This window comes from Vanellus vanellus (assembly GCF_965231255.1).
Source record: "Vanellus vanellus genome assembly, chromosome: 3".
NCBI classification, from domain to species: domain Eukaryota; kingdom Metazoa; phylum Chordata; class Aves; order Charadriiformes; family Charadriidae; genus Vanellus; species Vanellus vanellus.
The window spans coordinates 126,081,249-126,094,115 of NC_138907.1; the positions used below are offsets into that span (position 1 = coordinate 126,081,249).

At 47.6% G+C, this 12,867-nt stretch overlaps 1 protein-coding gene across 1 annotated transcript in view; it reads right to left on the minus strand.

Moving 5' to 3' along the window:
• BLK (BLK proto-oncogene, Src family tyrosine kinase) overlaps window positions 1-12,867 on the minus strand; it is a gene marked incomplete at both ends in the record, with an annotated part of 36,422 nt that overhangs the window by 5,933 nt on the left and 17,622 nt on the right. Inside the window, 6 exons of the mRNA XM_082480894.1 lie at window positions 2,170-2,246; window positions 2,826-3,005; window positions 4,067-4,219; window positions 4,730-4,879; window positions 10,831-10,934; window positions 12,202-12,300. Of these exons, the coding sequence (XP_082337020.1) occupies window positions 2,170-2,246; window positions 2,826-3,005; window positions 4,067-4,219; window positions 4,730-4,879; window positions 10,831-10,934; window positions 12,202-12,300 (763 nt within the window). The remainder of the gene's footprint in view (window positions 1-2,169; window positions 2,247-2,825; window positions 3,006-4,066; window positions 4,220-4,729; window positions 4,880-10,830; window positions 10,935-12,201; window positions 12,301-12,867) is intronic.

Consider the following 12,867-nt stretch of genomic DNA (forward strand, 5'->3'; position numbering starts at 1 on the left):
GTGAGTGTTTGAATCCCTGCCCTGGGGAGGTGGTGCGGGGTGGGAGGGGGAGCCACGAAAGCTGTCCTTCCGATTGACGCCCATGTCTTGAGGCATGGGCAAAGTCCTTCTTACCCGAGGTGCTGCGGGTGGCTTGTGTGGGTTATGACATTGCTGGGGCGTAGGGGTTTGGTCTGCGTTTGACTATTCTGGTCCTGGAAGAGGTGTGTAATGCAGGATGCTGCAATGAGCGTGGAGGGATGCGAGAAGAGTGTGCAAGGTGGGTGAGTGCTTCCAGGTGCCCATGGAGAGGTGATGTCCACATGTAATTACTTAACCCCAGTGATGGTGCCCACTGTGGGCACCATTTGACCATTGTAGTGGGCAGGCTTCTGGCCAGCTCAGGCCGTGCTATGTGATCATATTCAAGACTTCAACCCTGAACTTGGAGAGGAGGTTTGAATGCACAAGGTTGTCCTGGGACGGGTTTCTCCCAGGGGTTCCTGCAGCTAGTGTGTTGTCTGACCTGTACCACCCTCATGCCTGGGACAAATAAGATCACTGACCTCTCCCTAGATGCCTCCACACACCTGCCTGGAAATGCTTTGTTATTCCATGTGCTCAGTGCAAGTTATAATGTTGTGTTAAATAAATGGATGGGTACTCGTAGCTTCTGCTGTCCCTGCCTCAAAGCTGGGTATTGTGCTGGCCCACAGCTTTGCTCTGGCCCACCCCTGTGACTATAGCTGAGCGCAGATCGCTCTGGCTACGGCACTTTCCTCTTGCACAGAAATGTATCCAGCTAATTTCTGGGGTAACACTGCCACCAAACCCAAGGGCTCTGCAGTACAGATGAATTTGGACCATTCAGCTTATGATCAGGAATTTAAAACAACCCACAGGCTATAGCTGTCAAGAGAAGGAATAAAAGAATGAAAAAAGGAAGGAGGGAAGTGGGGAGGTAGAGAGAAGGAGGGAAGGAAGGAAGGAAGAAATTAAGGGAAAGATACTAAACATGGACAACGCCGTTGGCCCCGCAACCTCTCACAGACAACAAAGATAAAGCTACAGATACAGAATATTTATCAGTAGTGAAGAGGGACAACACTGAAATATGTTCTCTCTCCATTGTTCATAAGGGTGCAGAGGAAAATAAAACCGGGGACACTGCTTTAAAATATTTAAATATTTTCATCCTGGTTAAAGCAAGAAGGAAAATCTTTTGCTATTATACAATATTTGCTCAAATATTAAGATTCTCTACTTTTTAATACATTATAAAATAACTCTGGATGATGTCTGGAACAAAGTAGCCAGCCTTACCATGTTGTTTGCTCAGGCTCACTTTGACCCAGAGAGGATGAGTGATCTTATGGGTAAATCCCAGACCTGCACCTCAAAATAACAGTATTCAGCCATGACACTGACGCTTTTTTTTTTTTAATTTCCAAAATTAGCATAGCTCTGTGCTGAGTGAGCCAAACTCCGTCAACAGCTGGCTAGGACCAAAGCAGAGTGATTTTGCCAATCTCATCTTTCATGCACAGCTTGTTGCCAAGATGCTGCCAATTCTGGGTCTCAGTTTACCTAACTTTGACCCGTTTGAGTTTAGACTCACTTCTGGATTAAAATGTTACGGTGCAGCTGCAACTACTAACATTTACAGCCTGGGGATGCTTAGAGGGAAACAAGACTACAAAGGCAAAAATTTGTTCTCATAAGGAGCAATATTCCCGAATTTGAAGGCCTTTATGCCTAATTATGAGAAGGAAAGAACTGAAAGCCAGCGTGTCCCTACACTGAAAGCTTCTTTGTTGAACTTTTTCTCCCTTTTGGTAAAAAGAGAAAAAAAAAAACCCAACTTATTTCCTGCTCAGCAAGGCAGAAAAAACAAACAAAAAAACCACCCCAAATGGAACAAACCCCTCAAAAGAAACAAAAACCAAACCCTGGTTCTCTAACACTGCACTAAGTTCCCCAGAGGCTGTCCTAAGGCCAGCAGAGCGTTGCTGAGCTGACATGCACATCAACGCGAGAGGGCCAAGAGAGAAACCCTAAGAGAGCACACCAGGAGGTGCTGTTTTTCTCTGTGAAAGCGATGCTCTGACAGACTTCAGACTTGCAAGAATTTCACTGAGGCAATAAAAAATCATGGCCTTGAGTCTGTTTCCCAGAGGCTGTTCAACTAACCTGAGCAGACATATCAATGAGTTTGGGGAGATTCAGTTGGCTTCCTTCTTCTGTCTTTAGGTAATCCAGCAAACACCCTGCAAAAGAGGAGAGATTGCTGTAACTCTTCTGAATAAGTCTATAGATTTGCTTTCCCTGGTGCTTCTCAGAATATATTCAACAAATCTGCCTGCGTCCTAGAGAAAATCCGAGCAGCCACAAAGGGTATTTGCTAGAGCATCTTCCATTAAGAAAGTTCCCAAATGCAGCCCATTTCCCCCCCTCTATTTTGCACAGATCTTTTGCAAACTGCTGGGATTCATCACTCAAAGCCTTATAGACAAGGGCAAAATAAAGGACAATTTCACCAGGAGGGGAGCAAAAATCTGAAACAAATTGCTAGTAGGAACAGTGGGGAAGAGAACTTTAAATACTCTTCAAATGAAGTGTTGCCATCTTGTGAAGTAGCTTATGAAATATGAGACCACAAGAGGCAGAATTTCATTGCCCAGAAAATCCCTTCCAGTACTAGAAACAAACTTGTAGATCACTTAGTCCTTCTGCTTACATATTTGGTACAATGCCCTCCTCTCCACCTCCATAATGATGGGAGCACCAGCCCCCTCGTTGACCTGATTTTGTAGAAACCCAACAAAAAACTCAATGAGGCTCTTCACCATTGGCCATGTACTCTGTCACAATGTAGATAGGCTGCTTTGTGACCACTGCATATAGCCGGACCAGTTTGTTATGCTGCAGCCTCTTCATCAAGTTTGCCTCTGCCAAAAACGCATCAGGATCCATGCTGCCCTCCTTCATGGTCTTCACAGCCACCTTGATGTTGTTCTTGTAGTAGCCTGTCACAGAATCACAGAAAATCACAGAATGGTCAGGGTTGGAAGGGACTTCTGGCCATCATCTAGTCCAACGCCCCTGCCAGAGCAGGGTCACCTACAGCAGGTTGCACAGGACGGTGTCCAGGCGGGTTTGGAATGTCTCCAGAGTGGGAGATAATGATGCATTGAGGAATTTTGACCTCTCTACAGGCTCTATCAGACCATGCAACAAAGAGCAGAAGAGCTTGTGGATCAGGGAGCAGAAAACCACAGCAACAGCCATCGATCTCACAACAAGAAACAAATGGAAAATTTCAGTGCCAGTTGGCTCTGAGCAACCAGTAGGTATGAGAGAAGGGAGAGACATGGCACAACTGTCAATCCATGTGGCTTCATCAGGGATCATCCCTGCTTCGGGTGGTAGACACCCATGCGATACGCCCAACCTCATCCAGTTCTCCCAGCCCTGCAAGATCCATTCTGGGTGAAACCCCTGGGACCTCCCACCAGTTAGGTTCTCAAATAATCCAAATGTCATCAGAAAAGCCAGGACACTACAGTCAGGATGTCGACTCAGTCTGGTCCTGTCCGCAATCTCAATTTCCAAGGCAACAAGCAACCACAAAGAGGGCAGTAAAGGAAACTGAACTCAGCCCATTTCCTCTCCCTCTGATTAGCAGTGGCAGGAAGGCGTAACGGATTCAGATTTGGGTTACAAAGTGGGACAGGGAAGCAGAAAAAAATGAGATAGTGTCACCCAGGCACCCTGCTGTGTGTAGCTTAGGATCCTACAGCCATGCCCAGGATTCCCAAGAATAACAAGAGCATGTCTCAGGAGATGAGTATACAGACACTTGAACACCCCTTGCATGCACCTTGCCTATGAAACCCACACTCGACCACTGATCCGTGCAAACACAACCTGTCTGGTCCTTCCCAGGAGTATGGCATCTACTGCTGCTTGTGTGCCCATAAATATGTGTTTATACTTTAGGATCCCCCCACCCAGACTAGTCCTGTCTTAGGGAAAGAGGGCTTGCCATCTCATCTGTTTATGTATTTTCTACTGGAATTATACTTACCCATCCACACTTCCCCAAACTGCCCACTGCCAAGTTTCTTCACAAGCTTCAGAGACTCCCGTGGGATTTCCCATTCGTCCTGTGCCCAGGGTCTCTGGGGAACCAGGGATATGCAGGGAACTGTGAGCCGCTGGCATAGGCCATCCCCTTTCTCTGTATGAGGATGAAGCACAGGACAGTTCAATGGGATGGCAGAGCTAACCTCCTCCTCCATCCACATATGCCAGGAAAGAGTCATCAACCCATGGGAAAGATCTGCAACCACACAAATGTTTCAGCCACAAGGATCAAGGCACCCAGAATGGACTCAATGAAAGGAAAAAGCTCAAAGGGAACCATAGAGGACAAAGTTCTCCTGCCCAACAAGTCCAAACCCTGCTTCCCAAGCATCCCTCCTGCATATCCCTTCAACATTCATCTCTTTCCTTTCCTGATGGGAGAAACTCCCTGGTTATAGAGCTGTGGGCAGAGTTCACCCTCGCAATGCCTTAGGATGAAAGATAGTACATGGTTGCCCAAGTTCTGCTTGGAGAAACACACCTTGCCCATGAGAGTGGATGGGGTGATGGTGGTGGCTAGTAAACCTGTCCTCCTCCCTCTGTCCCCCTCCCTCTCCTACCTTCTGGTAGGAAACAAACACATTAGGGAAGGCAAACAGCTTACGGCTGTAATGGTGGATTAGCTCTGGCAGGCTGGAGAAAGTCATCCTGGGGGAGATGTAATACCCTCCACCATCTAAGGAGCGGATCCTGTAGTGTTTGATGATGTCTCCATGAGCAGAGTCACTGTCTCTCACAGACAAGGAATAGGCACCTGGAGAATGAGCAAAGAGTGAATAGTAAAGACAAGTAGGACCAGGGACCGGCTACATCCTCTTCCCTTGCCTGCCTGCAGCTGCAGACACCTCTCCCAGCCCTTGCTGATGCCTTCTCAAGGCAAAACCCACCAGATTGCAAAGCTACAAATTTCCCTCTCTCCAAGTCAAGTGGAGAGGATAAAGGTTCATCAGAGCTTCATCGGGCCTGTCAAGGCATGGTTGAGTGAGACCTGTCTATGCCGTCGCCAACAGCTCCAAGGAAGCAATACGGCAATCAATAGCACATCTCCAGCCAGAGCAATCAGACGCTCTTCAGTCATGACGGTCTTCTCACAGCTCTCCCATCTGAGCTCTCTCAACCCCACCATCCCATCTGGACAAAACAAATGACTCCAGCCTCACCACTTTGTACAAACACAGGACTGACAAGGAGTTAAATCACCCCAACAGCACCACCAGAACTTCAGTCAGTGGGAGAGATAAATTCAAGAGATACGCGTCCTTTCTCAGCATTATCCAAGGTCCCCACGTTCCCCTTATCCCCTATAACCCTTGTGCCAAGGTCAGTGGTTCAACTGGGAGTACAGAAAGGGGGTTCAGGAGAATTTTCTTGCTTAGCCATAAACTCGTGACTGTGGCTAAGCCACATCTAGATTCGCGTCTAGATTCAGGTGCCTTTTGACCTCAAGGGAGCTACTCAACGATCTACCACTCCAACCTGTTATTCTCTCCTTATAATGGGTTTGTAATCTAAACCATGGGGTTGGTATTTTTGCGCACAAAAACATCACTAGATGTTGCTACAGAGCAGCAACTTCCAGCCTATGTCAGTGTAAACTTCAATACAGCTTAGCAATGGGTTTTTTTCCCCCTTTTGTCTGGATCATATTTCTGGAGAAAGTTGTTACATGCCTGCTGGGCTGTGAAAAGTCTAATACGTCACCTGGGTTGACAGGCTGCCTGTTTTAATGTTTGAAAAGGCGAAGCTATGTATGTTAAAATGTATGAATCTGTCATGTAGGATCATAAGCAGAAGTGGGGCCTTCTGCAGTGACTCTGAAACCGTAATCCTGCGTGCAAGAGGAAAGTTTACTAACATGTAACACACACTGGTCGGTGTTTCTCCATTGCAGCACCAGCAGTTCCCCAAATTGGGCTTGGAAACCATTTGCATTTTAAAAAAGTAACAAAAGAAAACCACCTCTGTGGATATTTGCTCTGTTGCAGCGATTATAAATCTTTGCAAGAAGAATTTGGGAGAGTCTAAAATTTTTCTAACTGCTGGCAGTCGTTTTGGGGGGAACCGCTTTCTGCAGAGACCAGACTATGAGATATGGTGGTATATCTCGTATCAGTAAGGGTGAGAACAGAAACAAAAGCTGGAGGGATAGAAGCTTCTTAACCCCGTGTTAAGGTGCTGCCACCAAAGCCAACCACCAATGGGACAGTGAACTCCTTACTTGGGAATCACAAAGCTTTCTGAGTCTGGTTTCCTGATGCTTGGTACAACCGGTGCGTCCATACATCTTAGGCAGCTCCTTCTCTGGTGAGCTTGGGAGTCAGCTACGAGAGCCTTTTTACACTAGAGTACCTCGGGCATGTTCAAGAATATTTGCTAACAACTACCTCAATGGTTTTTTTTCCTGCACGGACACCTAAGAATGTATGAAACCATAAATTAGAAAACATAATAAAACAACAGCATGGTTGTATGCTTTCCCAATACTCTTTGGGGGACTACTGAAATCCCCCGGGGTTGGGTCAGTGCTGCCAGCTCTGCTCCTCAGTAGTGTGAGGTGGGAAACAGGAGAAAAAATAAAATTGTCAGAAAGTAAGACCTTAACTGTAGTCTAAAGGGACGAAACATCCCAGAGCTTTGTTTTTCATACAACAAAGTCAAAGAGTTAAGCGGCCTTGTTGCATCACTAAGGATGTGCCCATGTAGCAAACCTGAATGGAGTAGCATCTGCCTGCGTGGATACACTTTGTGGGACAGTGATCAGCACATTTCCTAAAGAGCAAGTCCCAGGTGAAATGAATTGTTCCGGACAGTGCCTAGTTAGGGCACAGTTAAATAAGGACATGGTGGTGGACTTGGCAGTGCTAGGTTAACTGTTGGACTTGGTGATCTTAAAGGTCTTTTCCAACCTAAACAATTCTACAATTCTATAACGTTCATGGAAGACCTGCTGGTTGAAATACAGAGCCATGGAACCTCAAGACTGGAAGCACACAGCATCAGCGTGGTGGGGCTTTCACAGCAGAGGATGCTCTTCTGAAACGCTCCTTCACCAGATTTAAACTGGAAGAGGGCAGGTTTAGATTAAACATTAGGAAGAAGTTTTTCACTTTAAGGGTGGTAAGGCACTGGAACAGGTTGCCCAGAGAGGTTGTTGAGGCCCCATCCCTGGAGGTGTTCAAGGCCAGGCTGGACGTGGCCTTGGGCAACCTGGTCTGGTGGGAGGTGTCCCTGCCCATGGCAGGGGGGTTGGAACTCGATGATCTTCAAGGTCATTTCCAACCTAAACCATTCTGTGATTGTATGATTTTATGATTCTACGAAAGTCAGGCAGAAGACAGACCCGGGAAGACCTTTTGGCTCTATCAGTCCTGCAGCTGAACATCTGAGAACATCCCTGAAGCATCTTCAATGGGGCAACAGAAAACTCAACAGAAGGGCAAAGGAATGGCTCATTTTTGAAATCTATGTCTCAGTGACCAAAGGTCACTATGCAACTAAGGACTTCTTTCCCAGGGAGTGATCTTTGGTCCCTGGTGGGTGTAGAGAGGTGTTGCTAGGGCTTGTGTTCGCAGTGCTCAGCACAAGTCCTGCTAGACTGGATCATCCACATTCGTGCTTCCTAGGACTTGGCCCCAGACTTCCTCTGGCTCCTCTGGGATACCTATGTGACCCTGAGTTGCAAATACTACTATTACTACTACTATTAATAATAAAAGTAATAATAACAACAGCAACAATAATACCAATAATTCACATAAATGTATTATTATTGTTGTTATTATTATTTTTTTCTATTGTTGTTGTTGAGGGTGATGACGATGTCATTTTAATTTCAAAGCGATTGAAATAACGTGCAGACCAGGCTGCAGCCCATCAGCATTGGTCTCATATAGCACAAGCCCACGAGGGTGTTTTGCATGCCTGGGACGTGGCTTAGGGTACGTGTGGGATTTTTTATGATGCAAGGCCTGCTAGAGGAAGGAGCCAAACGTGGTGTGAACCCAGCTGCACTGACGACAGACAGCGTTTGCAGATGGGAGCGCAGGAATTAATGACTAACATGTGTGCATGTGGGTGCCTGGGGGCCGAGAGTCAGCAGAGGAGACCTGATCTGTATGTTAGCGTGGTTGCACCCAAAATGCCTGCCTTCCTGCAGGACCTCATCTCCAGACCTTACTGACCCTTTAGACCCTCTTGCATCTGTCAAAACAGTGATGGGCAGCATGCAGTGGTGACAGGGGCTCCGGGCACCCTCCAGGTCAGTCTATCGGCTGCCTATCACCAGCATTAATACTTATCCTGTCATTAGAGCTAATGACTGTATTTCACCCCAAGTCACGGTTTAGTTTGATGGAGTGAGCGTGATAGAACTTTGCCCATCATTCACCATGGCCGGTTACTGTTCCCTTGGGAGCTGCAGTGTAAAGGCAAAGCACTCGGGCAGAAAAGCTTCAATTCTCTTTTCTCCCGGTCACAGCAGCAGCTGAAAAATGTTAAGTGGAGCTGGACAGACTGCAGGGCTCCTAATCTCTGATGACAGCCAGGATGGCCAAAAGGAGTTCTTGCTTCTCAGCCACAAGGGGCATTCACCTGTCCTACAACCCCACATCGCATCCTGGCACAGACCTGGGCTGACACACAGAGGTCCATTCCTGCACTCGACACCAGCTCAGAGCAGTGTGAGCACAACCAAGTCTTGCCCTGGGCAGCTCTGAGCGTCATACCCTCCTGTTCTGGGTCTCGGATCCCCAAACCATCCTACAAGGACTCTCAGGTCCTTTCTGTTCAAAGGGTGGCAGGTTTTGTATGAGAAAGAGCAACGGAAGGTGCAAAGGATGGGACTCAATTTCACATCATAGCAAGGGCTGATTCAGTCACTTAAACATGGATGTCTGGTACCACTTGAGATGCTCTGGGATGTCTACACGGGCGTGGTAGATACAGTGCAAAACCATACCTTCTGGTGGAGCACCTGGAGATGTGTCTAAGAGGTCCGGGATTTGGTGACCAAATCAAGCCCCACGGGCTACAGTGGGAGCTCAGGGAACTACCACGTGTGATGTCTACGTTTTGATGCCTGCATCTCAGGCTGAGTCCCACCACATGTAGCATCTCCTGTTCCTAAAGGTCTCATCAGGCTCTTAACTCCTTCCTGATGGGAAACCCAGGAGCTCAGCGGGATAGAGCAGCTGAGCTCTGCGAGGTCCCTCCTACTGGGAGCCCAGACGCAGCCGTCTTGCTGCGAGCCAGGAGTTCGTGACTCGGCACAGCTGTGTGACTGTGTTCCCGCAGGTTTCAGAATGGTTATTACTTGAGGGGAAGAATTGTTTATTTCCAGCAGCTTTGGCAAGGCTAGCTCTCCGCCGATGATGTCACTGCTGGTCTACTTCCCACACTGTCTCGACAAGGACCCATCTTCCCAAGATATTGAATGTGCCTTTCACGGCATCTGCAAGATGTTGAGGGAAAGCGGAGCCCCCAGGTTTGCATGTCTCCAGTATCTTTAACCATAAGAAAAATGAGATGCTACTTAGGATGGGCTGTGAATAGGTGCTGCTCTCAGGCAGGGTGCAGAATGCGTCCCGCTGTGGTTGAGACAACCCAATATGAGAAAACCACTCTCCAGTGCATGCAGCTAAGGGGGATACTGCCCGTAGGTCGACTCAGTGCTCAGACCTGAAGGTCAAATGTTGCTGATGATGTGCAAAGTAAATGAAAATAGTATTCTGTCTTAAAAAAAGGCTGTTTTCCCTTCCAACACCTCATGCTCTGAATCGTCCTATGCAATCAGCTTCTACCTGAGTACACTGTGCTTCAGACTGGGTACTAATGACGTATATTTTACGTCATAGAGGAGGAAAACAAAAAGAACCGGTTGGGTTCAAAGAGCAGGGTTAATTCCATAGCGTTGCTCTGGACACCTCGTGGTGGGTCACAAGGCGCTTTACATTAGTGAACTCAGCTTCACGGCACATTTGGAGATGGAGGGATTTCTCTTTTCCCCTTCTCTTTAGGGAGCAGGAAGCTGTGGTTAAGACAGATCGAAGTGTGTCACCGTGGCCATTCAGGTAGCCCAAAGCACAGGGTACTCAGGTGGAAGCTGATCGCATAGGATGATTCAGAGCATGAGGTGTTGGAAGGAAAACCAGCCATATTTTAAGACAGAATACTAAATATCAGAAAAGACACCACAAAGGCAGCAGAGAAAACAATATACAAGCAGAACAAGTTACTTGTAAAGGCAAATGTTTAGAAACAAGTTTCCTCTGGGAAAACGCTACACCAAAAGACTTTTTTCCAAAATTCTGCAAGTTTCTGCTGCAAGCAGGACAAATGCTTCTTCAAGAGTGCGTGGAAGACTCTTCATTTGCCAAGAGTAACATTTCTTCAGGGAGAAAAGGAAAAGAAACCCTCTATATGTTGTTTTGGGAAGTCTTTTCTGCTAATCTGTGTTCCTGCATCTCTGCCACTAACTATGGTGACAAAAGCCACCCTTACCACAGCCTGAACTACTCAGCATCACGAGCAAATCTTTGCCCTCCAGATCCCCACTTCACTCCTACCGCTCTGCTGAGCCCGGCGAGCGCTATTTCCCCCCAACCAGACCCAAGAAACACTGACACAGCTAAACTTTGCAGCTCGTGCCTGAAAGGTTTTCCAGGCTGTGGAAATATCAAGGAATTATCCTGGCTCTGTGGATCTCACCTTTGCTGGTTTCACTCTCTCGGACGAGGAAAGAGCCGACTTTGTTACCAGAAGACAATAGCAGCCGTTCAGCATCTTTTCTGCTCAGAGTTTTAAAGTACCACCTGGGAGACAGAAAAGACAAAACCATTGTTTGAAAAGGCAAAGCTCTAAGAAAAACAGACAAGGAAAATTCTTTCCTGTTAGTTCATTTTTTTTTTTTTACTGCTACACTCTGAAACTGTGGACTATTTTTATCAGCAAATAGTTTTTTATCTACTGGAAAGTGCTGGTAATAGACTGTTTTTAGTAGATTAACACCAGATTTTGGTCACTTTGGGCTTGTTTCACTGCCTAGCAATGCAGCCAGAGCAGAGTAGATGGTGTATGCGGTACCTCGTATGCGAGAGGAGTGAAAGCTCAGCCAAGGCACAGCCTCTGAGGCGCGCAGGGACCCACGGCTCACCTGGGGAGTGTGTGAGCCCCGAGCGGTGCCAAGGCAGGCTGTGTATAAAGCAGATACGTGGGCTGGGGGCTGAGCGTAGGGTGTCCATAGCCATTTAAATGTACCCTTTGGATACAAGAAACATTTATGTCTCAACCACATTTCTGCGTACTGTTAAATATTTGCTGAATTCGGTGATGGTTAAGTCCCTCCAAGAGGAGATTGCAAGCAGGGCTGATCATTTATAGCTGAACACCATACAGGAGAATAAGTCAGGGAAAGAGTTCCTTCTGCTGCTTGTATTATAGGCATAGTAAACCTTTTTGGCTCAAGTCTTTCTTACCATCCTCTTTGGGGTGACCCAAACATGAAGGCTGCATCTGGGCTAATGAAACACACAATGCCAGGCTGTGGGTCTGGGCACTGGCACTCAGTGTCTGTCCCATTAAATTGTTAGCGTGGTCCCTGGCACATCCAAGACCTGGATCCATGCACCCTTCCCGAGTGATTCCCAGCCCAATTTTGCATACGGACACCCTCTTGGAGGCTGAGGAAGTTTAACACTATGCGTGCAGGTGGACTGGCCCAGCAGGGCCAGAGGATGGTCCCTGGCACTGCTGATTTAGCAGTGCAAATGTAACCTTTATGTTCTTTCCCCCAAATCCTTGTTTGCCATGGTGGGTGCAATTAATGGGACAAGAGTCTTTGCCTACTTTCCCTGTAGCAGCCTCATCCTCTCTGCTCCGCACGCCCATGGTGTTTAAAACTTCTCCTGAACTTTTGAGCAGCATCGTTGGGGTTGATGGAAGACCTCTTGCTATCCAGCCCAGCACTGACACCTTCCTGCCATCGAATAAAGCTGTTCCCATAGCTCATTGAGAGACTGAGCTCTTTCAGAAAGGAAAGCCCGGCATGAGTGTTCACCATTCACAGGCTTTTGCACTTACTTTTCCTCTTCCAAACTGTCTACTTGTGCGACGAAGTTGCTGGGGATGTAGCCTTTCCTCCCGCTGCTGAGCGATTTTGCCAGCCACCATTCCCCCTCGCTGCAAAGCAAGTAGGAAAGAAAACACGAGTTGCCCGAGGAGGTTTCATGACAAGCTAAGGTTGCGGGGACAACATGGTTTCTGGAGTTTTAAGCACTGCAAATAGGCCAGCACTCCTTAATCCACTCTACAGATCCCTCTTGATTTCCTAGGACCACCACCAGGTTGAAGGCTGTTGGTGTCTCAGGGATTTCTGGAGGCAAAAGTCCCTTTCCATAAATGCAGAGGAAGCACAAAGTGACCACAGACTCAAACTTCTGCTATGCACCCCAAGAGAGAGGAGGGAAATCTGGGTCACTGTGGGTTTCTCTCTTGCATAGGGACATCGGAGCTCCTCCTTTCTGCTCCTTCCTTCATCTGCCAGAGACCCCACTGCTTTTTTCCCCCACCACTGTCTCAGCCACCAGCCGTGACCAAAAGCCATCCTCTCCCAGCAGTCTCCCCCGCCCCATGGGCCCTAGCCCACAACATCTGAGTGAGAAATGTCACCTCTGGAGGCCACCTCACAGGGCGAGCAAAGATGGAGCAGCTCTACAAGGTCAAATGACCAGGGCACCCAAGCCCAAC